The sequence below is a fragment of the Brassica napus genome, chromosome A4 (genome assembly GCF_020379485.1).
Source record: "Brassica napus cultivar Da-Ae chromosome A4, Da-Ae, whole genome shotgun sequence".
NCBI classification, from domain to species: domain Eukaryota; kingdom Viridiplantae; phylum Streptophyta; class Magnoliopsida; order Brassicales; family Brassicaceae; genus Brassica; species Brassica napus.
The window spans coordinates 17,578,300-17,604,558 of NC_063437.1; the positions used below are offsets into that span (position 1 = coordinate 17,578,300).

General features: G+C 37.6%; 7 protein-coding genes and 1 pseudogene across 10 annotated transcripts; 4 read left to right on the plus strand and 4 right to left on the minus strand.

Moving 5' to 3' along the window:
* Window positions 1-587: 587 nt before the first annotated feature.
* Window positions 588-4,226, plus strand: LOC106447709 (uncharacterized protein At2g33490). Of its 3 annotated transcripts, none has more exons than XM_013889693.3 (11): window positions 588-852; window positions 991-1,063; window positions 1,334-1,408; window positions 1,535-1,596; window positions 1,679-1,747; window positions 1,829-1,857; window positions 2,156-2,363; window positions 2,449-2,682; window positions 2,812-2,865; window positions 2,967-3,926; window positions 4,017-4,226. In XM_013889693.3, the coding sequence occupies exons 1-11, from the start codon at window positions 742-744 to the stop codon at window positions 4,053-4,055; spliced, it is 1,914 nt and encodes a 637-aa protein (XP_013745147.3). In that variant the 5' UTR covers window positions 588-741; the 3' UTR covers window positions 4,056-4,226. The 3 variants fall into 3 exon arrangements, with proteins under 3 accessions (XP_013745147.3, XP_048634384.1, XP_048634385.1); XM_048778427.1 differs by having other exon boundaries at window positions 2,970-3,926; XM_048778428.1 differs by having other exon boundaries at window positions 669-852; window positions 1,317-1,408.
* Window positions 4,227-7,686: 3,460 nt separating this feature from the next.
* Window positions 7,687-9,068, plus strand: LOC106437185. Its single transcript, XM_013878100.3, has 2 exons — window positions 7,687-7,939; window positions 8,593-9,068. The coding sequence occupies exons 1-2, from the start codon at window positions 7,742-7,744 to the stop codon at window positions 8,968-8,970; spliced, it is 576 nt and encodes a 191-aa protein (XP_013733554.1). The 5' UTR covers window positions 7,687-7,741; the 3' UTR covers window positions 8,971-9,068.
* A 2,830-nt stretch (window positions 9,069-11,898) lies between these two features.
* Window positions 11,899-13,732, minus strand: LOC106347186 (trihelix transcription factor ASR3). 2 transcript variants are annotated; one of them, XM_048778430.1, is made up of 3 exons: window positions 12,833-13,732; window positions 12,696-12,734; window positions 11,899-12,417 (listed from the first exon to the last, which is right to left on the minus strand). In XM_048778430.1, the coding sequence occupies exons 1-3, from the start codon at window positions 13,434-13,436 to the stop codon at window positions 12,110-12,112; spliced, it is 951 nt and encodes a 316-aa protein (XP_048634387.1). In that variant the 5' UTR covers window positions 13,437-13,732; the 3' UTR covers window positions 11,899-12,109. The 2 variants fall into 2 exon arrangements, with proteins under 2 accessions (XP_048634387.1, XP_048634386.1); XM_048778429.1 differs by having other exon boundaries at window positions 12,696-12,743; window positions 12,833-13,725.
* Window positions 13,733-14,958: 1,226 nt separating this feature from the next.
* On the minus strand, window positions 14,959-16,722 carry LOC106363175 (annotated as a pseudogene).
* A 350-nt stretch (window positions 16,723-17,072) lies between these two features.
* Window positions 17,073-19,315, minus strand: LOC106367239 (protein LYK5-like). Its single transcript, XM_013806968.3, has one exon. It carries the CDS (start codon window positions 19,238-19,240, stop codon window positions 17,243-17,245), a length of 1,998 nt encoding a protein of 665 aa, XP_013662422.2. The 5' UTR covers window positions 19,241-19,315; the 3' UTR covers window positions 17,073-17,242.
* A 1,077-nt stretch (window positions 19,316-20,392) lies between these two features.
* Window positions 20,393-21,062, minus strand: LOC106367238. The gene is made up of 2 exons (XM_013806966.3): window positions 20,726-21,062; window positions 20,393-20,645 (listed from the first exon to the last, which is right to left on the minus strand). Exons 1-2 carry the CDS (start codon window positions 20,960-20,962, stop codon window positions 20,589-20,591), a joined length of 294 nt encoding a protein of 97 aa, XP_013662420.2. The 5' UTR covers window positions 20,963-21,062; the 3' UTR covers window positions 20,393-20,588.
* A 147-nt stretch (window positions 21,063-21,209) lies between these two features.
* Window positions 21,210-22,996, plus strand: LOC106367237 (cinnamoyl-CoA reductase 1-like). Its single transcript, XM_013806965.3, has 6 exons — window positions 21,210-21,453; window positions 21,608-21,777; window positions 21,849-22,034; window positions 22,114-22,279; window positions 22,369-22,558; window positions 22,682-22,996. Exons 1-6 carry the CDS (start codon window positions 21,333-21,335, stop codon window positions 22,812-22,814), a joined length of 966 nt encoding a protein of 321 aa, XP_013662419.2. The 5' UTR covers window positions 21,210-21,332; the 3' UTR covers window positions 22,815-22,996.
* A 537-nt stretch (window positions 22,997-23,533) lies between these two features.
* Window positions 23,534-26,128, plus strand: LOC125608282 (SWI/SNF complex subunit SWI3B-like). Its single transcript, XM_048778432.1, has 6 exons — window positions 23,534-23,799; window positions 23,874-24,265; window positions 24,663-25,079; window positions 25,412-25,538; window positions 25,622-25,728; window positions 25,809-26,128. The coding sequence occupies exons 1-6, from the start codon at window positions 23,631-23,633 to the stop codon at window positions 25,974-25,976; spliced, it is 1,380 nt and encodes a 459-aa protein (XP_048634389.1). The 5' UTR covers window positions 23,534-23,630; the 3' UTR covers window positions 25,977-26,128.
* Window positions 26,129-26,259: the final 131 nt, after the last annotated feature.

Sequence of the window (26,259 nt, forward strand, 5' to 3'; positions counted from 1 at the left end):
TATTATTATAAATAAACTAAAAATGCGAGATAAATCATATAACAAAATTCTTTTATTTTGATTGTTATACAACTGTATTTATATAAATTTTAATTTGAGTATAAAATATTAAAAACACTAATAAAATTTTATATGAACCTATGTTATTTCATTAAAAAAATATTATAAATTAACCTAATGCATACTAAATTACAATAATTAATTTATTAAAATTATTTCTTAAAAATATATAATATCGTGGTATAATATGAGTTAGTTAATAGAATAAGTATAAATATACTTTTGCAATTTGTATTAAAAATACTCCTTACATATCAAAAATATGAAAATATTAACATCTCAAATTAGCGTTCCCAAATTTAAATCTGAAATCTAAACTTATACATATTTGATAGAAGTAAAAATGAAATTTCTCATAAATGATTTTCATATAATTTTGAATATTTAAACTAAGAAATTCTAAATGCAATGAACACGTTGTGCTGACATCATTAATCACACTTGTTGACGTAAACATGAGCGAGAAAAATACGAAGAAAAACAATAATAATAATTAAATAATAGGACGAAAAAGAATCAAAGAGACGACGACCAAGTCAAGGCTCAAAGGGGTTAGTTACCTTTTCCTCTAAACAATCTATTTTCTTCTCCTTCTTACGTTGTTGTTGAGGAAGGAAAGGAAAGGAGACGAAGCGATCAGATAATCTCTCTACTTACTCCGATTCGCCGGAGAGAAGAGCCATGAAAACCTCTCTCCGCCGCTTGCGAGGCGTGCTCCACAAACACGAATCCAAGGATCGGAGAGATCTTCGATTCCTCGTTCAGAAGGACGAGCTCGCCCAGGCTTCGCAGGTCCCAATCTTCATCTCTCTCTCCAATTCGAATTCGAGATTGTCCACCTTGAAATTAGTTTCCAATTTAGGCTTGCGAATGATGGATCTGTACTTGTGTAGCTTTGTTCACGAATGCGATTGTTGTTTTTGTTGGCAGGACGTGAAAGAGATGAGAGATTGCTATGATAGCTTGCTCTCTGCTGCGGCTGCTACTGCTAATAGCGCTTATGGTAAAATCCTATTCTTCCTTTAAATAACGTTTAGAGGATAATGACGTTTCTTTAATTTGATTTGATTGGTTGCTAGATGTAGCTTTGATACTTGCACTGTTGCATTCTTGTTTGGCTTAGTTTAATAGCGTGTAGGTCTGCTTCATTTGGAATGTATATTGAACTTAAGTTTAGCTTCTTTTTTGCATCCCTGTTTATGGAGATGAACGTCGTCTGCCTGTTAGTAAAATGGTATTATTCTTATGGTTTGCAGATTTCGTTTGCTTGCAGAATTTTCTGAATCGTTGCGAGAACTTGGTGCTTGTCTTCTTGAGAAAACTGCACTTAATGATGATGAAGAGAGTGGTGAGTTTGCCAAGCAGTTTTCTTAAATTTACATCTTTTCTTTATTAATGCTTAAACATTTGAAACCGGAAGGTTTTCTATGTGCTTCTGAAGAAGAAACGTTTTGCTTCTCTTACTATTATGTAGGTAGAGTGTTGCTTATGCTGGGAAAATTGCAGTTTGAACTGCAAAAACTTGTTGATAAATATGTGAGTTTTTCAGATCTGGTTCAACTGATAATATTTCCTTTGTCTAACCACCAGAAAATCAAATATACATTTTTTGATTCAGCGGTCTCATATATTCCAAACGATCACAATCCCCTCAGAGTCACTTCTTAATGAACTCCGCATAGTTGAGGTAGAGCGTTTTTGATATGCTTTTGCTGATTCAGCCCTTCAAGTGACGATAGATATTAATGTGGGTTTAATGTTGGTGCAGGAAATGATGCGGCTTTGTGATGAGAAAAGGTTGTTTTTGCCTTGCCTTCTTTTTCATCTCTAGACACCTATTACCGTCATGAAGTTATAAAACACCTATTACTGTAATTGCAAAAGTAAAGTAAAGAGTCTACGTTGAAGATGTATGCCAATATTTGTTCAGTTCTTAGCGATACGTGAGTGTTGTAAGGGAACACTTCAGAAATTTGATTAGTCTCATGATGGGAATACCATACCTTAGTTACTAAATTATCCCCTCGTATCTAAATTTTCGCTCATGTTAGTGGGTAAACGTATGTCTAGTCATGGAATTTTTTTAGCTTTTCAGGAATGTTTATGAAGGCATGCTTACAAGACAAAGAGAGAAAGGGAGGTCGAAGGGTGGGAAAGGAGAAACTTTTACGGCGCAGCAACTACAACAAGCTCATGAGGAATATGATAACGAGACAACATTATTTGTTTTCCGCTTAAAATCTCTGAAACAAGGGCAAACACGTAGTCTTTTGACTCAGGCAGCACGGCACCATGCAGCTCAGGTTTTCATCCTGAGCCGTGTCCTTATCCTTCTGTTTCGATCACCAGAGCACCATTTTGATGCCCCTTTTGTGTGTGTTTATGCAGTTATGCTTCTTCAAGAAGGCTCTTAATTCCCTTGAAGAAGTAGAGCCGCATGTACAGATGGTAACCGAGTCGCATCATATTGATTACCATTTCAGTGGATTGGAAGATGATGACGAAATCGAAAACAATGAAGAAGATGATTCTGAGGTGAATGATGATGGAGAACTGAGTTTTGAGTATAGAATGAATGACAAGGACCAAAATGCAGATTCTTCACCTAGTGTCTCCTCACAGGTGATTTTTCATATATTTACCGTTCTGATGATATATCTCTTTTTTGGTGCTTTTGAAGATTGGTCATAGGATAGTAATACTCTGTATGCCAAATGCTTGTCCTAATTGTGACCAACTTAATGCATGCAGTTGGGTCAGTCAGACATCACATTTCCACTAGTTGCAGGACTAAACACTGCACAGGTAATATAATCTACTTTGGATCATATCTTCTCTACTTTTCCTTTCAAATGACACGGAAAATTTCTCAGGATGCTCATTGTTCAATGAATTTTTTTATTCAGCAGGAAAATAAGGAAGCAAGCTACGGGAGATCTCGTTCTTACAGGAGAGATGTTAGGATTGAGAGCCAATCAGCACCCCTTTTTGCTGAGAACCGGACAATGCCTCCTTCAGAGAAGCTCTTACGGATGCGTTCATCTCTGACACGAAAATTCAGCACGTACGCATTGCCAACACCTGTGGAAACAGCTAGAAGTTCCTCATCTATTACAAGTCTAGCTAACAACAACAACAACATGGCTTCATCTAATCCCGCAAAGGCAATAACAAAAAACATTTGGTATTCATCCCCACTGGAAGCTCGTGGACCTGCAAAGGTTTCTTCTAGACCGATGTCAGCCTTGAAAGAACAAGTTCTGAGAGAGAGTAACAAGAACACATCTTCTCAGCTGCCTCGGCCTTCGTCAGATGGACTCTTTTACTCTCGTATCGGGTCACTCAAGAGACGATCCTTTTCCGGTCCAATTACAAGTAAACCATTACCTAACAAGCCTCTCTCTTCAACGCCTCGTTTATACTCGGGTCCAATCCCAAGGAGTTCAGTTTCCAAGTTACCAAAAGTGTCGACATCATCTCCAACTGCTTCTCCTACATTTGTCTCAACCCCGAAAATAAGCGAGCTCCATGAGCTTCCTAGACCACCACCACCATCAAACAGCTCTGCTAAGTCCTCGAGGGCATTTGGATATTCAGCACCTTTGGTTTCGAAGAGCCAATTGCTTAGTAAACCTCTTGTTTCAAGTTCAGCAGCTCCTCTCCCAATACCACCTGCAATCACTCGTAGCTTCTCTATACCTACTAGCAACCTCAGAGCAACAGAGTTAGACATGTCTAAAACGAGTGTGGGTGCTAATAAGTTAAGCACTGCCTCGCCTCCTTTAACCCCGATGTCATTGAGCCATCCACCTCCTCCCTCTGCTATTACCGAGCACGCAGAGCACCTAACCATGTCCAAAGAAGAGGTAAACCATAGATTCTCTATACATTTATGAACTGTCCAAGTGTGAAAATACGTAAGCGTCCTGATATTTGTTCTAATGTGTGAATTACAGAGGACTAGGAAGACATTCCCTCTAGTTACAGATATGTAAATACCCCCTCCTGTTTTTTTCTTCAAGAGAGAGTCGAACAGTGATAAGGAATTGCCAAGTAATTTTGCTTTTTCTATAATTTATTCATAGGTTTGTAACATTACGATTATTTATTGAAGTCAGTTATAAGATTCAAAACTGAATTTTGAAATAATATACTTGTTGAATTAATTGGTTGCTAAAATAGTCAGATTCTCCAATTGGTAATTACCACTTTAGAAATTTGCTTGTGCAAGGTTAAGTAAAGCAGTTTTAACTTCAAGAATAGAAAGACAAGAAGGACCAAATCAAACAAAAAGAGACAAAAGCAGACCATATTATAAAGCTGATAATCGATCATTTACATTTACAAGGCAAGTGATGTAGAAAAGAAAAAGAAAATTGCAAGCTAGCTTGTGATCTCACATGTAAACCTAACGCTGAAGAAAATACTCAAGGTCTGTCTGTAGCTTTCAAAAATCTGTCCTTAACACGCAACCAGGTTTCAGCTCTTACCTTCCTCGTTTCATTGCATTATGGTAAAATAAAGGCCTTTACTGTTGATCAACATATAAGTGGCCCAGGCCCAAAATAGCAGCAATAAGAAATTGACCATGCATAATAAACAAAACGAGATTAGCTTTTCAATTCGGTTCTTACAAAATCCGAAACTTAGAAAAAAAACAAGAATTTGACCCAAAAAAAAACAAGAAAAAAAGAGAGCAACGTGGGTCGTGGTATATTTGGTTTTGATAGAGAAGGAGAGAGGAGACCAACACATTACACATACAAACACATTTTGATGTCACTCTCGATCTGAAACATCTCTATCTCTCCTCAGAGATTCCCTTCTCAGGCCCCATTGTCTCTCTTCCTTTTATGTTACAACTTACAACTAAGACCCTCTCTTTACCACCAACACCATAAAATATAAATTAAAAAATATTATTGATTTAAGGAAAATTGGTAACAATAACCATTAATTACTGTTATTCTTCTCTAAATACGTACTAACATTTATTTTTGTGTGCTCAGTGTAATAAAAAAAATATACATAGTTATATTTGATGTAAACGCCACATATTTGTTTTTCTTTGTTTTACATCCAATTTGAAATTCTTTTATTTGAATTTCTTCAACACGATTTCTAAAAAAATGATTATAACTAAAAAATTACATTTTTCACATAGATGGTAACTTAATTGATGAACTGTTACAATTTTTTTATGAACTTTTTTAGAAGTTAAAATATACTGATGTATTATTTTTTTTGCAACAAACGAGTATTCTATTACTCAAACTTGAGATAATAGAACAATCAATAAAACAAAAAGATCTATGAAAAGAACAGACATTCATAGCTATCGAATCAATAATTTCATTCCTAGCTAAAAACAAATAATTTCATTATAGCCAACCAATACTGATGTATTCTATATGTTATTTAGAATGGCATAATAGTCTACCGAACACAATAAAGTAGTTTTCATATTTCCAAATCTTTCTATCTTACCAATTTATATAGTATTGTTCAATCATGACATGTATCAACCCTATATTATATTTTGACAATGTTGATTATGCAAAAGTTATCATAGTTCAGTTTAGATTATGTGTTTGTCAAAATTGATGCAGTTTATTACAAATTTTTACTTTGTAATTCAGATATTATATAACAAAAATGGAATTTGGTTTTGATTTTTATATATATTATATTATATATTTTTATATAGTATAGTTCAGTATTTGTTTTTCCTAATGTAAAGACAGGACATTTCATCCAAAATTCAATCATTGATTGTTACACTATTTTATGGTTATTTTCTTAATTTGTCTGCTATGGGTACTGAGCAAATTTACCTTTGAATAATTTTTTTTTGGTTATTGGATCAAACTTTCCTAACATTATTTGGTAAAAGCAAAAAAAAAATCATTTCTTTCTAGAAAAAAAATAAAGAAAATAACAAAACTGGATTGGACTGGTTCTGTCGCTTTCCCTTTTTACACTTCCGACAGATTCCTTTGGCAATTCTCTCTTTCACTATTTTCACTATTTTTTGTTTTATTTATTTTTCTGGTTAAACATATTACGGAAAAATATCATTTACCTCCAGACAATACATAAATTTGTCTATCACAGTCTCTTCTCCTTTGTATTTTTGTACAAATTGAAAACTGTAATAGTGTCTTTGCATGTGTGAGTGTACGTTTGGCCGTATGGGCATATCATGGTATGCGTTTCTTTGACCAGTTCGATAATAAAGGTTGCATGTTTTTTCTTGCTAAAAAAGAGGTTACATTTTTATACATATATACGTGATACATGATGAACCTAACATCTTAGTTAACCACACTATAAATATAGCATGCTTGGTTGGTGTTTGTACCTAATATGTTAGGTGTATCATATGGTTCAGAATTTTTTACTAGTCTGAACGAGGAAAAAATTATATAAATTGTGGAGTATTTTTTTAAAAAAAATTTCATTCCTTGTGTATTGTTACATAAGCTTAGAGTCGGAACGTGTTAATGGTTACTCTTTATTTTCCTTCTGACGTAGTGTTATTGACTTTATTATATAGTAAAAAGAATTTGAGATGAGACAACTATGATTTTTTCTATCACAAACTTAATAATTGGAGCTAAAGGTTGAGAGCATTTATCCACGGAAACAAAAAAAATTGGCTTAAATGTTGACATTTTGCCTTAACTTTCTTTATGGTTTAGTTGACTTTCTATTTTTTTTAAATCCTTATTCTTCAATTATTTTTGCTCCACCCATCATAGTGCATTATGAGGTTAATTTGGCTATTTATAATCGTCATCTCATGACCAGTTTCGTTTCATCTTTGAGGTTAATACTTATTGTCGCATAGTCACACCGTCCCGGGATTATTATCGTGTTATGGTACTGAGTTTTAATGTATGCACTAAACCTCAAATATATAAAGTTACTTTAAAATATAGATTAACACTCTTTCTAAATTTTTTTTAAAAAAACATAGAATGACATTTCGGGCCTTCGGGGTAAGATTAATCTGGCCTATGAATTGTTCAATATAATTTACCTCCAAACTAAAAGAAGCCTTCTTGGTCAGCAACTAAAAGAAATCTCAAGCCTCAAACAAAAAAAAAAAAATCTCAAGCCTCTGTTTTTGCTTTTGTTTTTGTTTTTGTTTTTGTTTTTGTTTTTGTTTTTTTGTATTAAAATAATATGAGCTGTGTTCCGGCATTCTTTTCGATATCTACGTTAATTATATTTTAATTTTTACTGAATTTTTCCATCTTTGCAGAAAAAACTTCTTTAAAAAAACAAAAAATCCTCAGGTTAGCTTAGCCACTTTAACCCTTCCCAAGATTTAAAACTTTTATTCTCTCTTCTCAAACCGGCCACTAACCGATACAACACAAACACGCGCAGCAAAAATACTCACGCGTCTACCCCGCGCGTATGCGTAATTTTGAACTCAACACGTTAACACGGACGTGAGACAAAGTGCGAGCCTCTGTAGTCAATCACCTTCATGTCCTGACAGTTACGGGTCTACTTTCTCATTTTACATACGCGCGCGTGAGCTAACAACCAACTCCTTGACAAATTCCGAAATTACCCCTTACTATGTTTCCTTCCTCAAAAAATATTCTCTTATCAAAATCTTCTTGTTGTTTACTCTTTCTTTCTTTGCGCCTTTGAGGGAGAGAAGAAGATGAAGGCACCTAACATGGAGACGATAACGAAATCTCTGGAGAATATTTCTTTTAATGATCGGAGAATAAGAGCCGGAGATGGGTTTGGAAGATCGTCGTCGAGCAATGAACCTATTCCTCCGATCTCAGATAGAACACTGGAGCTCAATTCTCACTTATCTCTCCCTTCTCACTGGGAACAGTGTCTTGATCTCAAGGTAACCAATAAAAGAAAGATCTAATGAGATTCATCCTTTCTTTTTATTTGGTTTCCAGCTTTCTAGGTTAAATTAATCATTGCAGAAACTTCGAACTCGTGTCTGGTTTCTTATTTTGGATTGCATTAAATGCATTTTTCTTGTCTACTTCTGACGCATTTATTGTTTCAGAGACCGTATAAATATTGTTCTCTTCATAGGTTTTTTTTTTGTTCTAGGCTTTGTGTTTTAGGGAAAAGAAGTTTTCCTTTTTTTTAAAGATCAAAATAAAAAGTCTTACACATGTAAAAAATCAGTTTTAAGTATCCTTTTGCAGAAAATTTTAAGGGTTTGATGACAAAGAAACACTTAAGTTCTTGGATAAATTACCAAAGATGGATTTTAACATTTATTTGTTCAGTGATATATGTCTAAGATTTGCAATGCCTATACTACCCGAAATTTATATATAAAAAGCACATAGTTATTTGCTTATTTATAGATCTAGGACCAAAGCTTTTTCTCTTAACACAACTTGGTTGCATAAGAAAGGAGAGTAATAAAGAAAAGGAAAAAGAATATAAAAAGTTTATCTGGCCATTAGCCGTAATATCAAAAAGAAGTTACATTGTTTACTTTTTGACTGAATTATAGAGTTGTGTTTTTTTTGTTAGACAGGAGAGATTTACTACATCAACTGGAAAAATGGAATGAGAGTGAAAGAGGATCCAAGGAAAGTGATGATAAATGCAGATAGTGACAGTGGAGAATCATATGGAACATTGTGCTCAGAAGAAGATAGCTCATATTACGACAGTGAGGAGTCTTCATCAGTGTCATCTCCATCATCAAGTGAGAATCAAAAAGAGGATGAGGATGAAGATGATGAAGACGAAGAAGAGGAAGATGAAGGTGAAGAAGAAGATGTGCTTGTGGTTGCTGGATGCAAAGCTTGTTTCATGTACTTCATGGTTCCTAAGCTTGTGGAGGACTGTCCCAAATGTGCTGCACAGCTTATTCACTTTGATCGAGCTCATCCTGCTTCTTCTTGAAACGTCTCTCTTTGTTTCCACTTTTTTTAATTTTCTCTTATGAGAATTTGTTTAGGTTTCCTCTTTCTTTCTTTAATCTTATATTTGTTATAACTGAATGATTACTCTTGCAAATGAGCATTAATCAACAACGAGTTTCAATGGCAGTGTTTCACGATTCAGTAAAATGTTAAAATGAATCTGAAATTTGGAAGAAACGTAACATTTACATGAGAGATTCCTATTTCTTTCTTTAATCTTATATTTGTTTTAATTTAGTGTTTTCTCTTGCAAATAGGCACTAACAACGAATTTCAATGGCAATATTTTCAGATGACGGTATAGTTAAAATGAGTTTGAAAATTGGGAAAAAATATAGCAATTACATGAGAGTTGTGTTGTGTATTCCTTCACGAGTTGAACAGAATAAATAATGCGTGAAGGGATGTTTAGGAACAGTTGTTGCATTAAAGTTGGTCAATGAAATGAGCCCTGATGAATCGAGCGCCTCTTAATTTATGAAGATGAGTGCCAAGCATAATGATTGCCACATGTGACTCCACATTTCATGGTTTTTCAATTCTTTTTAGTGCATCAAAATCATTTTTCAAAATTTTAATGGACACAAAATATATTAATTATTAACTGGGACAAGTTGTGAATAAATTATACAACCCTTAACTAAAACGATGGAATGATATGATAATCAATATTAGCTCGTTGATTTACGATCAGCTTGGATTAGTTCGGCTCAATCTAGTGTGATTCAAAAGGTGTTCCCCTTTATAGTTGTAAAAAAGTTTTTCAATAAAAGATGAATTTGAAAAAACAAATAAAATTTATTCAGAATATCTACATCACACTTTTATATTTGACTTCAAATGGTATAATTATAAATGATATTTTTAGATGAAGAAATAATATTTTTATATTGAAAACTTATTATATATTTTGGACTATGTAATAGAATTTCCGGATTATAAGAAAAATTAGAAAAATACATTAGTAGTTGCTCAAAAAAAAAAATACATTAGTAATAGTTTTAGAAACCAACTGTATCCGATAATATATATGGCCCCAAAGGTCTAACCAAATTTTAGAAATACATCCATCCCCCAATAGTGTAAAATAAATATATTCTCAATAAAATATTGAAACTGAAATTCGGATTTAAATGGGGTTATTATTCGGAATCAATCAAATCAAGTACTACTATTTCTATTCAAGTAATCTTGAACCAGAGTGACCAAACTCTGAGTTAGACCTATCAAACCAAATTTGTTTGGTTTTGTCGACAAAGAGAAAACAGAGTTACTACAAAAAGAAACTCTGATGAGACCAAACTAAGCCGAAATAAATTCGGTTATAACTCGCTTCATATATAGTTTACAGATGAGTGATTGACCAAAAAATGAAATGCTGCTAATCGGTTTGAAATTCTAAATTTCAAGCAGAACCAGAAGGCACCGACCCAAATCGGATAAAACCGGAATAAACTGCCAAGTGGTGTCAATACGCCCTGACTGCCAAGTGCCTTTCACTCGACAAAACCAGTTAACGTCGTCTTATTTTCCTAAAAATAAAAACAAAAAGATGTTGAGAGTATATAGAGTGAATGTCTTGTATCCTCTGAACTTCTGACATATTCTCAAAATATCACTTCTTTGAACTTTCGAGTTTCCATTGCTAAACAAATTGCAAACATAAAGCCTCAGAATGACTTATTACCATGTTTCTCATGAGTCAAATCAACCGCAAGTCAACCCTAAAACCATTTTTTATAATTTACATATCCTTCGTGAATTTATATACCTATAACAACTAGCAGAAATGATACCAATATTGTACCATGCATGTGTATATGTATTCAGGTCTGGGTTTTGCAGGTTCATTTCCACTACACCAACCCATAATGGAGGCTCCACCGCCACCGTATCCACCAACCAGGACGAAGTTTCAAAACTACTAAGTGGATATGGTCATGCATTCATATAGAGAGTATATGGGGGTGGGTTTCTTTCCTTTTCTCAGAACCTGGTAAATTACTATGTTAATATATTACATATATTATATCTTTCTCTAAGTTTTCGTGTCAAGCGTTGATCCCATAGAGATATTCAAGTGATGTAGTCAAGCATGAATCCTTATACGTCAAGTAGAATTTGTCAGTTATAGATATCGTTAGTAATATTTCTAATAGTTGTAATAGCATAGTTATTCAGCTTAAAAAAAAGTTTTCGTTTGCTTTCCAAGAATGGTGTTGCTTTCCAAGTCGTTACTATCTTGTACGAGAAGTCACTCTCTATGATGATCCCCTTTTACGTGTTGTTGTATTGTGTAAGTTACGGCCATTCTACTTGTCACCAATTTTTTTAGTACTAAACTGATTCCAAAGATGATAAAAACACTCATATAATCGAATCTATACCCAAGTGATGCACAAACTTAGAGATATTTTTCTTTTCTGAGTTTTAAAACTTACCCTTTTTGTTCTCTTAAATACTAGGATCATACGCATCACTACCACTACCTCACTGATCCATCACCAGTATCTTGGAGCGAAGTAACATCTTAATGTGGTCGTTTTGTCTTAATAAATTTGCTTTTCTCCACAACATTTACTTTTGGGGGTTAATAAGCAAAAGCATGATGAACATTTCAATCAAAGCTTTCTCCAGTCATTCAACTACGCATCTGTTGTCTGATGCCAAGTTACCCATCAGCACTGAGACGGAACGTGGAGTTCGTTTTGTTAAAACTCCCAATACTTTTGGCATTTTACTGAATTGCCTCTTCCTATATATATAATATATGTAATGTTATTAATCATCTTAGCGGAGGAAGCAAGAACTCAAAATTAAAAAAAAAAACTATGTTTAAAATGCAACAAATCATCCACCTATAGTGAGCCATCAGGGGTGTCTGAGTTAGTCAAAACGGTAAAACAAAGATAATTAACTGATGTCTCATGTTTATATATGTCTCAATCAGGCTAAAGCCTAAAAAACCTTATAAATCTGCATGTTTATATAACATGTATAGCCCCCTCTGGTAGCATCAATATTCAATCAATAATGGTGGTAAATAAAAGAAAGAAAAAAGATTAATAATGAGAAGTAATCTGGAAGCAATATATACGACCAAAGCTACACATATACATCTACAACTTATCTGCGATTTTCGCCACAGCATCTGCGAGCTTACTGAGAACAGCGACTAAGTTATCACCATGATCTTTTCTTTGCTCTCTGTCTAGTTTCAAGTTTGTATTCTGAACTTCAAGCTGTGCCGCCAGTAACTGTCCGTTTCTTTCCAGTATCTGTATCAACTGGTTATCCATACTCTTTGTGGCTTCTTCTTCTTTTTCTTCATCTTCACTAGCAGATGTTCGTTTACGCTTTCTAGCCTCTTGTGATGTCGAACCAGCTTCCGGGTTTGCTGCTTCTGCATCTTTCTCTTTCACTCTACCTTCAAGTCCAAAATTCAAACAGTTTAGTGAAAAATAAGATAACATAGACCCATCAACATAAAGAAAAGATGATGCAGCTTTGGTACCACAACTAGTCATCAACATTTGATAATATGAAACCATCTTTCAACATAACTACATAGTCAATATAAACTTCACAGCTCTTAAACTAATAACTGAGATGAGACAAAGAGAGGTAAACATTTATTAGGTTAAAGCACCAAAACGTAACACCTAATCTCTGACAGAACATAAAAACGACAAAAAAAACACAAACCTTGATCATCTGCTCCACACGCGGCTTGCTTCTCCTTGTCTATAACATCTTTAATTTAAAAAACAAATTATTTTCATTAGAACTGACGTCATGATGACGAACATATATAACACTTTTGAGTTTGATCTCAAACTTACCCTGAAGCGACTTAGGCGCCGGTTCTCTCCGTTCTAACTCAGACAACACTCCCTCCGCCTCCACCGACGTCGACGTCGCCGCCGGAGCCAAACCAAGAGCAAGAGCCGGAGGAACCACGCCGCCATCTACAACATCGTACACTTCCTTGTCGAAGAACCCAGGAAGCTTCCTCTCTCTGCGAACATCGTTCCTCATCACCCAATACGACTCCGTCTCCTCCTTCACCTGAGACTCCCACTCCTTAATCTTCTTGTAATCTCCGGCGAGGTTGCTCCACCTTTTCCGGCACTGAACCGGCCCTCGGTTCACTCCATGACGTCTGCAGTAAGACGACACAGACGCCCACTTCGGCTCCATTTGACCCGACCCGAGCCCCATGCCCGCCGCTCTCCCTCGCCGGACTCTGTTCTCCGCCACTCTCTTCCCCTGGATCAGCACCAGAATCTCCTGTCTTGTCCAACGTGGCAGCCTCGCCGTCTTGACGCTGTCATCTCCTCCTTCGTTGGATGGCGCACTGTTCTCTCCACCACCGCCGTTACCGTTACCGTTACCGTCACCGTCAACGGCGGTCACTGCTAACCCCAACTGTTGTTCCAGAGCCATTGAAACGGAATATTATTTAATTAATCCCTTTTGTAATTCTCCGTTTTGAAGGGCACGTGTTGAAACGGGTTCAGATTTAACGGCGTTATGGTGAGGACATCCCGTTATGGTGTTTGTCTCATCCTAAGCGGCGGAGATGGGGAGAGTACAAAACAACAAGAGGAGAAGGGTTTGTATTGTGAGATAATGACCTTTTATGCATAATAAAGCTTTCTTTAATCTTTTGTTTAATTTGGTAAATGTAGATAATTTGACCCTTAAAATCTTTTTTATTTTAATATCGGCCCTTAACCCTTTCTTAAGGTTCAAGTAGATTTTGTTGAATTAAAGGCATAATCAAGTAGCTAAGTAATCTTTATTTTTTGTTAGTCCTATTAAGGACTTACTTTGCTTTGATTGGGCTATTTGCTAATTTTCTTGACATATCACTATCATAATCTACGGCCAATATTCAATCTCAAAACAAAATTAATATGCTAGTAGAGTATTACATGCCACATTTAAATTTCAAATTATTTTCATAAATATATGTATAATTTGTAATATATAATTTAGTCAAGCTATGTTATATTATGTGAAGTGGTAAATGAGAAGTATTGGGAGAAAGGAACCCCTTAAAAGACTTAAAGGGTAGATAATGAAATGAAATGATGCCCCTTACCACTAATTTTTCTCAATTTCCCTTGTGTACCACTCAAAGTCTATCTCCTAAATCGCATCATTCGTTTTTAGTCATCTTATTAAATGACTATTAGTGCTTTGATTATGCCCCCTCCCCTCAGCTTAAAGCCACCTTTTTTCCCCGAAGGACTACCCAATGAATTATTCTTTTGTACTCATACGCATCTATCACTAATTTACAATCAAATTCTACACAAAATCTAGCTATTAGACCATAAACTATAAGCAACAAAAGACATTTCATATAAAGTATTATAAACCAATGGTGTGACCACATTTACGGTATCGTCATCGTGATTCCTTAATTTAAAACAAATCATACAGGGAATGATCATATAGGTGACTGGTGGAAAATAATAAAAATATTTCTGTAATCTAATAATAACTTTCAGGATGAGATAAACATTGGGACTTCCAGGATCGTATTCGCATATTATACAAGTGCTTTTGGTGGTGTGGAGAGTGTTGCTGGTGTTGCTGGAGTATGTGTGTAGAGACTCTTTATGGCATATCTGATCAAATCTTAATTTCATAAATTAAAAATATCTATTTCGGAAATTACAAAATTGTTAAGAATTAGGACTAGCTCCATAATAGATATTTTGATTTTATGACACCAACCAGTACACATAAGGTTATAACTGGAATCAATTAAGGAACACATAAGTTTCAAGAAACATGAAATGCTCATTCATTATGGTAGATAAATCTCAGTACATATTACACAAAACACAAACTCAATCAGGCAGAAAACATAAAGAGCTTTATAGACAAAAGCTCAAATCTCAAATTTCAGAACATTGTTGTCTATGATGATTATTTGTAAAGATGATGAACCGCATCATCGTAGGAAGCTGCTGGAAGGAAAGTGTCTTAAAGGGTTCTGTCGCAGCAGCTCTGTTTCTCTACAGTATTTTTTCAAAGGAAACATTATTAGAGATACATAAGCCATGTGGTAGTTGTTTAGGTGACACAAGATGGGATTGTATGCTTACTTCTTTATCTCACGGCCTTCATTAAGGGGCAAAACGTTTGATGATGATGAGATGGTTTCACTCTTCTTCTTCTTCTGTACTCTCTCACTGCAATTTCATAATCAAAAGTTAATAACGAAACATCTCTGTCTTGTTGTGGAAACATAATTTTTTTGTTTTACTTACTCTGTACATTCTTTTTCGTCGACAAAAACCTCAAAGGAAGAAGCAGCAGCTCTCACAATAGGTTTCTGAGGAGCCTGTGAGATCAATGCAGGTAAGTGATCAATTTACAGAGAGAACATTTGTTTTGTCTTGAGAGTTAGAGAAGAAGCAAAACCTTGAATGCTGCCCATTTTCCAGGTAAGGCGTTGTTCTCTTTGTTCCTTTCTGCTCTGCCTCCAAGCATGAGCCAAGAACCAAACTCTGGTTTTGACTTGTCGGTCTCGGTTTGATCCCCCGATGTAGTATTCTTGTAGACAGCCAAAGGTGCCCTGGATGGGCTACAAAAATCAGAGAGAGAGAGAGAGAGTTGCTCAATAATTTAGAGTTTTAGCTATGCTTAAAGCGAGAAATACAGAAACTGCTTACTGATTAGGCTTTGTTCTCTTTGCTTGTGGACCTAACGCCTGCCTTCCTGTATCTATACAAAACATTGGTTATGTAAGAGAGCTAAGCAGAACATATTAACAAAACTTCCAAAGTAATTAATGTGACTCACTATTATTATCTCCTCTAGACAATACAGTCCCAAAGCTTCTTGACGGTAATTCATTCTCCTTTGGCTCCTATTGTTAGGTGCAAAACATTAAGCATCAAATCGCATAGAGAAACATACAGTTTACAAACAGAAGAAATGTCTTACATCATCAACACTTTTGACCTTCTCATAGTTCTCACCATGAACTTCATGTAAACATCATTCAACTTCTCCACAGGCTTTGCATTCCTGCACAAAGCTCCACACTTTATCAATCAAACCACGTGACAAAATCCAAGGATCTAAAACGAAAGAAGACTCACCTAGAGATTCCAAGATTGAAGATCTCATTAGCCGTCTTCACCTTACTCGTAAACTCCATGTGCAACCAATAATCTATGTAGTACAAAGCATGCTCTTTCCAATATCATTAACCTCCAAAAATTTATAAATAACTTCCGCATCAACACAATGCTCCGCCTTAAAAAAAAAAGATAACCACTCTCCTTTAGTAAACTACTCTTCCAATACAAAAGAAGATCATTCATTGAGCTAAAAAAAAAGAAAGAAAAATTGCATATTCCAACCAGACTTTGAGGTAACGAAGATCATCCTTATACCGTTCCGAGTGCCAGAACTTTCTCACGCATTGCTCGTAAATCACCAACAGCCCCGAGCACTCTCCACCCGGAGGAAACGCCTCCTGCACCCATTTAACACACCTGTAGAGAAACCTCAAAGCTCAGGTTCAAGAAAACTTTGTATTATCAAGACTAGATAAAAAAGGAACTCACTTTATCCATGGGAAGAGAGGGTCCTCACCATCGTACTCGTCTATCTCCTCAATCAGCTTCCTAAGTGTATTAATTAAAGTGATTAATAAAAATAATTTTACAAGTAATCTGATCATGTAATTTCTAACAAACACCATTTCCTAGCTTCTTGAATTTCGAATCATTAATGATCATATCAAACATTTCTCTAAAATTATATTTGTGGAAGGAGGGAGAAGATTGGAGATGGGTTGAGGAGAGAGTTGTGCAAGCGAGGAGAGTGACTAACAAGGAACTGTTGGAGTTGGTTGTACTTTTGAACCACCTGGCGTATGTGTATTTTTCTTTAAAGTCTTTTAGTCAAAAATATTTGGTATTAATTTGTGGTAATGTGGCAAATTATATTTGTTAGTTTCTCTGTCTTAAACATAAATTAGTAAGCACATGTAAAACAAACTAACAAGAATAATCTAAGAGTGAGATTAGTTTAAAATTTAGTCTACAAGAATTGTGAAAAACATTCAAATCTTCTCATTGCTTTTGTTGAACACTGTGGTACTTATTTTGCTCAGTTACAGTAGATTTTATACCCATATGGTCCTTATCTTATATATTACACAAAATCTAAAATCTAAATACTCAATTATTGACAAACAAAACAAAAAAAAAATAGAATAACTAGTTGCCAAGAGATCCCGAATCATGAAGAAGGTCATGAGAAGGCTCCCAATCAATGGAGGACGAGACAATCATCAAGAGCGTGGTTAGAACCTGAGCAATAGACGGTCGCGAGTTAATATCAGGTGCCACACAGCTCTTAGCAAGCTGTGCCATGGTGAAAGCCAGCTCCAAAGGATACTCATCTCCTAGAGATGAATCCATAAACTCCTTCAGCTTCTCTCTCACATTCTCTCCTCCAAGCACATTGTTTATCTCTCTACACAACAACATCTCTTCCTTCTCCTCCTTATCCACCGTCGTCACCGCTTCTTTCCCCGAAAGAAGCTCAAGAACCACAACTCCGAAAGCAAACACGTCTAGCTTCGGAGTTATGACTCCGTTTTCTACATACTCCGGAGCTAAGTAGCCTTGTGTTCCTTCAACATGTCTGGTCAACTGAAGATCGAGATCACCTTCGTCAAGAATCCTCGCTACGCCGAAATTCGAAATCTTGGCTTTGAAGTTGGAATCAAGAAGCACGTTGTTGGATTCCAAGTTCTTGTGGATATGAGGCGGCGTCACGTAGTTGTGCAAGTAGTCCAACGCCTCAGCTATGTCCCGACAGATCTCAACTCGCTGTCTCCATGTCAGACTCTTCTTCTTGTTAGACGAGTGAAGCCAATCGCTAACCGAACCGTTCTCCGAGTACTCGTAGACAAGGTACGAGGCTCCTTCGCGGATGCAGAAGCCAGAGAGACGGATGATGTTGGAATGGTTCAGCTTCTTCAAGAGGCTGATCTCTGAGGAAGACACGTCTCCTTTGATCACCTTCACAGCCGCGTCGTCTCCGTTGATCGTTGCCTTATACACCGAGCCTTTGATCTTGTTCTCCTCGCTGAAGTTCGAAGTCGCTGACTGAAGATCGCTGAATCTGTAGAGAGTTAACGACTCTATAGCTGATTTGAGACCAGACGTGGTGTCTGAGGAGTTTGATAAGGCGATCGACCATTGGTTTGTTGACGTTGTCGGAAGAGACTGTTTGGTCGAGGAGTCCGTAAGCTTGTTCTGTTCTATCAACGACGACGTTTTGGATCTTCGTTTGTAGTAACAGAAGTAGAGAGATAAGATTGAGATCAAGAGGAGCAAACCGGCTCCGATTCCAACTCCGATGTAAATCCATTTGTGTGAAGAAGAAGACCCCCCCGGAGGATCCACCGGCGGCGACTGCGGCGGAGTAGCAACCGGCGGCGTCGGCGACGGCGGAGTAATCACGATTCTTGTAGGTTCCGTCCTGAGAGGAACGAGAAGCGGAGTGAAGAAGTAGATGTTGTCGGACGTGAGCTCGTTGCCGGAGCTCACGGCGGGTGTTGAGCTTCTGAACATCTCGGCGATGGCGGAGACGCTGTCTCCCTGCGCGACCAAGTAGGTAAGAAGGTATCTGAACCCCGCGGCGGTTTGGTTCGCGGTGGGGCAAGCGCAGCGGAGAGGGACGAGGAGGTTTAGCCCGGCGGTTAGGTTCCTCTCGCCGTAAGGGTTCTGCGACATCATGGCTTGACACGTGGAGAGAGCTTGGTAGGTGTCGTTGGCTATGGAGAAGTAAGTCTCCTGTCTTTCGCCGGAGAGTCTGTAAGTGGCGTTGTGCTGGTAAAAGCCACCGCCGCCGGAGCAGGAGCAGGTGGTCGGGATGACGACGAGTCGACGGGTGGGGATTACGGTGGTTAGGGAGGTGAGGTTGTTGAGGGTCTGGATCTCGGCGGCGGAGGCGTTGAGGAGTGTGGCGATGGAGTTGGGAGTGTTGTACGGTGGGAGAGACCAGAAAGTGAGGTAGGAGCGGCATGAGCGTGGGCCGTTACAGGTGAAGCCGTTGGTTATGTTGTCGAAGTCACGATTCTCACAGTCTAGCTGGTGGTTGTTGACGTACGGTTGCTGAGCTTTGGTCGGTGAAGACGCGGCGAAGAAAAGAAGGAGGAGAAATAAAGGGGAGGTGGATAGCGCGTGGAGTGTACGCGCAGCCATGTGGTGGTGTTTGTTTGAAGGAAGTGTTTGGCTTTTGAGGTAATCTCTCCTGATTTAAACAGAGAGGAGGAGAATAGAGATAACCACAAGGAGACGGCGAAGACTTTGCTAGTCAAATGAACGCGTCGTTGGCATTGACTTTTTGCGACATTTCTTATTGGTTGGTCCCACTTTTCTTAAAATTATAACTGGAGAATTTGGGTACGTCTTCATAATTTTCTTAGTATGTTTTAAGGAAATAATTCGTCTTTTGTATTGAACAAGTCAACATGATCTGTGGAATAAATGACATTGTGGAAATAGATCCAAGAAAACAATTGGTGTTTGTATGTGAATAAAGTACCTAGATGAGCTGGAAATATCTGGTTCCCCCGCCCAGACATAGGAGATTAAAGACAGTGAACTGTGATGCTACTACCAGAGATAATAAGATCTGCGTGATTCTCATTTTCCCAACTGAGAATTTGAAGAAAATTGCGATGCAGGAGATGTTTGAAGAAGAAGGCCACAGGCTAAACTTTAGTGTTCTTGTTTGAGTCCAGTGCGCTTTACAAATAGCAAATTTCACCAAGGAGACTTTGTTGTTCTCTCCTAACGTGGGGTTTTCAGTGTCACAAAATTAAAAGGATTGATTTCATGTTGCGGTTTTTTTTTTCTGTAACAAAATCGTCTATACTCATGACCCTTTGAGGATTACAAAAGAACTTGCACGCCTTCACTAATCTTGATGCAAGTAGTATGTAAAGAATTAACTAAAGTAACACACACCAAACTGAATCAGTTCCAAGAACCGCATGACAGAACAAACCAAACCCATATAACCAATTCACACATGAGAGAGTCTTCCGTCCAAACACGATCAGTTAATATCTATAACCCATACAGATATAAATCCTCCATTCTACGCAAGAACAAAACATCAGAATTGCATGATAATAAAAAAGATGATCAATTCCGTTTGCAACTGAACTAAAAAGAAAGAACTAACATAACCACAACATAGTAGAATAACCCCAATGTTCAAAACTAATTGCAAGAACCTGAAAAGATACAATCATACAAGTCAATGCACTCTACATCAAAATCGTAAAGAGAAAGCTGAGAGAGTCAAAAGTTTCAGATTCCCTTCTCAAACCTCACAAACGCATATAATAAATCCTTCAGAAAAAAAAAGTTTCCATCTTTTTTTTTTAACTCGATTGTTTGTAAAGTCACACATCTATAGTGTTTTGTCTGTACAATGATCATCTTCGTAGCTATCGGATTAAACAAAACAAAACTGCCGAAGCTAACAGACTTACAAAGTGATGTTCTCAAAAACTTGCAGAAACAAAAAAAAAAGAAACATTCAATCCTGTGGTTTATCATCGGTTATGTTCTTGTTTCCATAAACCAGACCAGTAACCTGCAAAACAGTAAACCATCGAATGAAACATCTAAACACCATCCTAACAAATGATTGATTGATGTTTTTGTGAAATTGACCTGAGGATCAGCGATTGGTTTCCTCTTCTCCACGTAATCATTTCGATCCGCCACCGCCAGAAGTGCCCTAGCCTCTTGTTCCTTTTTGAGATCCTGAGCCGGTTTAACCCAGAGATAGTAAGCGACTGTACCCGCGACGAGCCAAGATGCGAGATTCTGACCTCCTCTAAGACCTCCCATGGAGTTCCCCACGAAAGACCTCACCTTCCCCATCGATCCTCTCCAATCGCTACCCATTGATGACCAGAACACGAGTCTGGATCTCTCTCTCTATCTCTGACGTTCGCTTGACTTTTTGATGATGATTCGATTTTGATTATTCTCATTTGCTTGATGCCCACTGCGATTACTAAACCCGGTTTAATCACCAATCTGTTGGTTTGTGATTTGACAATCGTGCGTCTATAATTGATCCACGTAGCATTTGGAGATTTATTTCTAGGCCCATGGGCTTTGTATAAGGTAAAGCCCAGATCGATAAAAAAGGATGGAGACAAGAAGTCAAAGAAATAAATAAAGAGGAGTGGGGAGAAACAGTACACACCTGGCATTCAGACAAGGTAGAAGAATATTGAAGAAGCATCTCGGAGATAAAAAAAATAAAAAAATGTCGGTGGCGGCGAAAGGAAAGGTTTGCGTTACCGGTGCCGGAGGTTTTCTTGCTTCGTGGGTCGTCGATCTCCTCCTCTCCAAGGATTACTTCGTCCATGGCACTGTCAGAGACCCTGGTACTTTATCTTGGGCTAAGTTGGATTCGCTTATAATCAATCCTTTTGTGGTTTCTCTGATTTAGCTTTTGAGTTTGTTTTTTCAGACCATTATTGTTGTGTCTGTCTGATCAAGAGTTTTCACATGGAGTTTATGTTTTTTTATTTATTACAGATAACGAAAAGTATTCTCATTTGAAGAAGCTGGAGAAAGCCGGTGACAAACTCAAGCTCGTCAAGGCTGATTTGCTCGACTACCCCTCTCTTCAATCTGCGATTGCAGGTTGCATCGGCGTCTTCCATGTGGCAAGCCCTGTTCCATCATCTTCAGTCCCAAATCCTGAGGTGAGGATCTTACATAGCTCTGAAGCTACGTACTTTGTCTCGCTTTGCTGATACTGTTTTTTTTTTTGCAGGTGGAAGTGATGTCACCAGCTGTGGATGGGACGTTGAATGTGCTTAAAGCTTGTGTCGAAGCAAATGTTAAGCGTGTTGTGTACGTTTCCTCTGCAGCTGCGCTTATGATGAACCCTAATTGGTCAAAGGATCGAGTTATAGATGAGTCTTGTTGGTCTGACCTGGAGTTTTGCAAAAGAACTGAGGTTAATACTTGATCTCACTTGTTAAATTTTATATTTTCAAAATTCTTTTGTTTTTTCTGAGTTTAGTCCCTTTTGGCAGAATTGGTATTGTGCGTCAAAGACACAAGCAGAAAGTGAAGCTTTCGAGTTTGCAAAACGAACCGGGATTAGTCTCGTCAGCATTTGCCCTACCATGGTCTTTGGACCTGTACTGCAGCAGCACACCGTGAACGCTAGTACTCTTGCTCTCGCCAAGCTTCTCAAAGGTATAATCACATCTTGATTTTTACAAAGCAACTTGGTACATGGGTTGTTGAATCTATGAGGGTCTTGATCCTATTTACATGGGTTGCAGAGGGTTTTGAGTCACGGGAGAACCAAGTGAGACTTATTGTAGATGTGCGTGATGTGGCTCAAGCGTTACTTTTGGTTTATGAGAAACCAGAAGCTGAAGGAAGATACATATGTACAGCCCACAAGGCTAAAGAAAAGGATGTTGTTGAGAAGCTCAAGAGTCTTTACCCTAATTACAACTACCCAAAGAGGTAACCGAACAACACCTCATTGGTTATTTCATCAATAAACAATGTCACAAACCTTTAGGATAGTGTGTGAAGTTTCTTCTTGATCTTAACTTTGATCCAAGCTCTCTTTATGTAATGTAACAGCTACGTCGAAGTGGAAGAAAGGTCGACGATGACTTCAGAGAAACTGCAGAAGTTGGGTTGGAGTTTCAGGCCGTTGGAGGAGACACTTGTGGATTCGGTGGAGAGCTACAGGAAAGCTAAGATTCTGGACTGATAACTTGGAAAAAATAGTAAAAGAGAGTTCTACTGGTTATGTTCATGGCTCCATGTGTTTATCAAGTGTTCAAACCTGCGCAAACACACTCCCTCTGTCTTTCAATCATCATTACTCAATAATAAGAGCTGTGCACATTACTCAACATTGCCTGTAATAAAAAATGTTTGAATGTTTGAACTGCGGAAGGATGCATGATACAAGTCTAGTTATGACGTGTTTAGACTTAGAGCTCTTAACCCATATGCCATAGTGACCAATAGACACATTTTAGCGTCACAAGATGATTAATGTTTGTATGTGGGTAGATTTGAACTATAAAAAACGATGTTATAAATTGAATTTGGTAAGTGTAAAATATAATATAATAAAATAATAATATTTTAAAAAACTTAAGTTAATATGTGACTCAGTTAAAATCATAAATTAGTAATTAGTGTATATATAAATTATATACAAATATAAACAAAACTTTCTATTGTCTATTCTTACAATAACTTTATTTTAAAATTTTACTGTTTATTTCAATATTTTATTGTTATTCTCTTGAACGGAACATATGTGAGAACTTTGATCAAAAAGAAAAAAAAAAGAAAAAATTCAATAATACCACGTTTACGGTTTACCTAGACCGGACACGGAACCGGATCCCGCTTGAGGCTCAGACCTGGATGCTAAACCAGGACCCAGACCTGGACCCGTTTAGCTTTCGGACTTAATTAGCTTGCACTCGATAAATCAATTCTTTTTTTTTTAACTCTCTTGATTCCTCTCTTTCTTCTCCGGCGAAGTGACCTTACTTTGTGTCGAACACTCATGGCCACGAACGCTCCAATACCCGGCGGATCCAGCGAAATTCCCCCCGTTACTCCCTCTCGTCCAATCATACCCGAAGCTCCGTCGGAAATCTCCCCATCTTCGAACTCCCTCCAACCGCCTCCTTCCTCTTCCGATACCGATCGCATCTACATACCTAGCTACTCCCGTAAGTCCCCCTACGCCTCATAACCTCCGGTTTATTATTATCCACTTGTTTTCTAATGAATTTGAGCCGGTTAGGTTGGTTTTCATGGACCGAGATCAACGAATGCGAAACCCGCTCCCTCCCGGAGTTCTTCGATTCGAGGTCCTCCTCGAAGAATCCTAGGGTTTACCTCTACTTGAGGAACTCGATTATCAAGCAGTACAGAGACGAACACCCTAACAAGATTAGCTTCACCGACGTTAGGAGGACTCTCGTGGGGGATGTTGTCTCTATTCGCCGGGTGTTTGATTTCGTAGACTCGTGGGGGCTTATCAACTACTCTAGCTCCGCCTCTGCTAAGCCTCTCAAGTGGGACGATAAGGAGGCCGTTGCTTCTGAGCCTCCCTCGACGGTTAAAGAATCTGCTAAGAGGATCTGTAATGGATGCAAATCTGTTTGCAGCGTTGCTTGTTTCGCCTCTGAAAAGGTTTTGATTCTTTCTTCTTGATGATGATGATGATGAATTGATGATGCTGATGATGATGGCATTTTGAAATTAAGTAGTTGATGTTGATGATGATGATGATTTCATTAAGAAACTAAGTAGTTGATGTTGATGATGATGATGATGATGATTTCATTAAGAAACTAAGTAGTTGATGATCTGATCTGATGATGATGATGATGCATTTTGAAACTAATTAGTTGGTTTTGATGATGTTGATGATGATAATGATGGTGATAATGATGATGGTGATGGCATTTTGAAACTAAGTGGTTGATGTTGATGATGATGATTTTGAAACTAAGTGGTTGATTTTGATGATGATAATGATGATGATGATGGCATTATGAAACTAAGTACGTTTTTTGTTTCTTTGCAGTATGAGTTGACATTGTGTGCGAGATGTTATGTTCGTGGTAACTATCGTGTTGGTATTAACTCCTCGGAGTTTAAGCGTGTTGAGCTTAGCGAGGAGTGGAAGACGGGGTGGTCTGAGAAGGAGACTCTGCTGCTGCTGGAAGCTGTTATGCACTATGGAGATGACTGGAAGAAGGTTGCGTCGCATGTTACTGGTAGGACCGAGAAGGATTGTGTTTCTCAGTTTGTCAAGCTTCCGTTCGGGGAACAGTTTGCGAAGGACTCTGACTCTGAGGATGCTTTGGAGACGTTTGATCAGATCAAGGGCTCTGCTGATCATGAGTCTGAAGGAAGAGTTAAAGATGGTTCGTCTTCTCCCGATAATAAGAGGATGAAGTTGACTCCTCTTGCAGATGCAAGCAACCCAATTATGGCTCAGGTTTGATGTTGTTCACTACAGTTCTATTATCTGAGTTCACTCTCTATATATATGTTAGTCTTATATGTGTGAAATGTCCATTATGCATGATAGTTTAAAACTTTTTTTATGACAAAGTATAGCTTAACAATTTAATCGGTTCTGTCGTTAGGCTGCTGAAGAATAGTCACTGCGCTGTTCCATGACTTATGTAAATGTCTCTTTCTAAGAGCCTATAGACATTTAAGTTCTTGAACTTCTGTAATGTTGTACATGTTACTTGTATTTTATCTCAATTGTTATGGTCCATTGGCCGTCTCTGAATGAGATTCTTCCTATCATGTCTTCTCCAGGCTGCTTTTCTTTCAGCTTTGGCTGGCACAAAAGTTGCAGAAGCAGCAGCACGAGCTGCAGTGACAGCTCTATCTGATATAGACCACGAAGCTGGCAAAAGCGCTGGTGGAGACCCAAACGGACAAGGTATCACGGATTATAGCTAACATAATTGTAGTCTATTTCTGTCTCTTGTCAACACTAGTGACACTTTGTTTTCTGGTACGCAGAGATCAACGGTAACGACTCAGAGAGAGCTGTGGCTGAAGCTAAATCTCTGATTGAGAAGGAGGAGAAAGAGGTAGAAGGAGCCATCAGAGAGATTGTAGAAGTAGAGGTCAGTAATAACAATCCCCAACTTCCCGTTAAACATTTTTTTAATGATTATGCCTAAGTTTGATTGATGTTGGTTAACAGATGATGAAGATTAGAGATAGGATTGTACATTTCGAGAAATTGGATTTGGAAATGGAGAGAAGCCGGAAACAGTTGGAGGACATGAAGAATCTACTTTTCACTGATCAGTTGAACATCTTCTTCCACACAAGAAGATCCAGGAAAGCCGAAGATAGAGCAGAGTGTTAGAAGTTAGAATGCACTTTTGAGTTTCGAACTGTGATCTCTTCCTGTGTTTGTACTTTGTAGTTTACTTATTAACATTCCTAGTAGCAAAATGAACCGAACAGTACTGAGCTGCACTAGAATATTATTTAACGTGATTGTTTTATTTTTCATCATAAGAAGTGTGGTGGATCTATCCCTACGTTCTTTAAGAAGTATGACAAACAGTTTAATGGATGAGTGGTGTAGGCATTAGCATATGAGTATCATATATATCATACATGATGAAAAGGAGCATAAAAATTTG

Bases quoted from the DNA above. Each gene is read 5' to 3' on its own strand.
- LOC106447709 (XM_013889693.3), top strand. From the start codon at position 742: ATGAAAACCTCTCTCCGCCGCTTGCGAGGCGTGCTCCACAAACACGAA. The intron at 1,597-1,678 runs GTGAGTTTTTCA...TTTTTGATTCAG, and splicing joins AAAAACTTGTTGATAAATAT to CGGTCTCATATATTCCAAAC. The intron at 2,364-2,448 runs GTTTTCATCCTG...GTGTTTATGCAG, and splicing joins CACGGCACCATGCAGCTCAG to TTATGCTTCTTCAAGAAGGC.
- LOC106437185 (XM_013878100.3), top strand. From the start codon at position 7,742: ATGAAGGCACCTAACATGGAGACGATAACGAAATCTCTGGAGAATATT. The intron at 7,940-8,592 runs GTAACCAATAAA...TTTTTTTGTTAG, and splicing joins AACAGTGTCTTGATCTCAAG to ACAGGAGAGATTTACTACAT.
- LOC106347186 (XM_048778429.1), bottom strand. From the start codon at position 13,436: ATGGCTCTGGAACAACAGTTGGGGTTAGCAGTGACCGCCGTTGACGGT. The intron at 12,744-12,832 runs GTAAGTTTGAGA...TTTAAATTAAAG, and splicing joins GGCGCCTAAGTCGCTTCAGG to ATGTTATAGACAAGGAGAAG. The intron at 12,418-12,695 runs GTTTGTGTTTTT...TTGGACTTGAAG, and splicing joins GTGTGGAGCAGATGATCAAG to GTAGAGTGAAAGAGAAAGAT.
- LOC106367239 (XM_013806968.3), bottom strand. From the start codon at position 19,240: ATGGCTGCGCGTACACTCCACGCGCTATCCACCTCCCCTTTATTTCTC.
- LOC106367238 (XM_013806966.3), bottom strand. From the start codon at position 20,962: ATGGGTAGCGATTGGAGAGGATCGATGGGGAAGGTGAGGTCTTTCGTG. The intron at 20,646-20,725 runs GTCAATTTCACA...ACTGTTTTGCAG, and splicing joins AACCAATCGCTGATCCTCAG to GTTACTGGTCTGGTTTATGG.
- LOC106367237 (XM_013806965.3), top strand. From the start codon at position 21,333: ATGTCGGTGGCGGCGAAAGGAAAGGTTTGCGTTACCGGTGCCGGAGGT. The intron at 21,454-21,607 runs GTACTTTATCTT...TATTTATTACAG, and splicing joins TGGCACTGTCAGAGACCCTG to ATAACGAAAAGTATTCTCAT. The intron at 22,559-22,681 runs GTAACCGAACAA...GTAATGTAACAG, and splicing joins AATTACAACTACCCAAAGAG to CTACGTCGAAGTGGAAGAAA.
- LOC125608282 (XM_048778432.1), top strand. From the start codon at position 23,631: ATGGCCACGAACGCTCCAATACCCGGCGGATCCAGCGAAATTCCCCCC. The intron at 24,266-24,662 runs GTTTTGATTCTT...GTTTCTTTGCAG, and splicing joins CTTGTTTCGCCTCTGAAAAG to TATGAGTTGACATTGTGTGC. The intron at 25,080-25,411 runs GTTTGATGTTGT...TGTCTTCTCCAG, and splicing joins GCAACCCAATTATGGCTCAG to GCTGCTTTTCTTTCAGCTTT.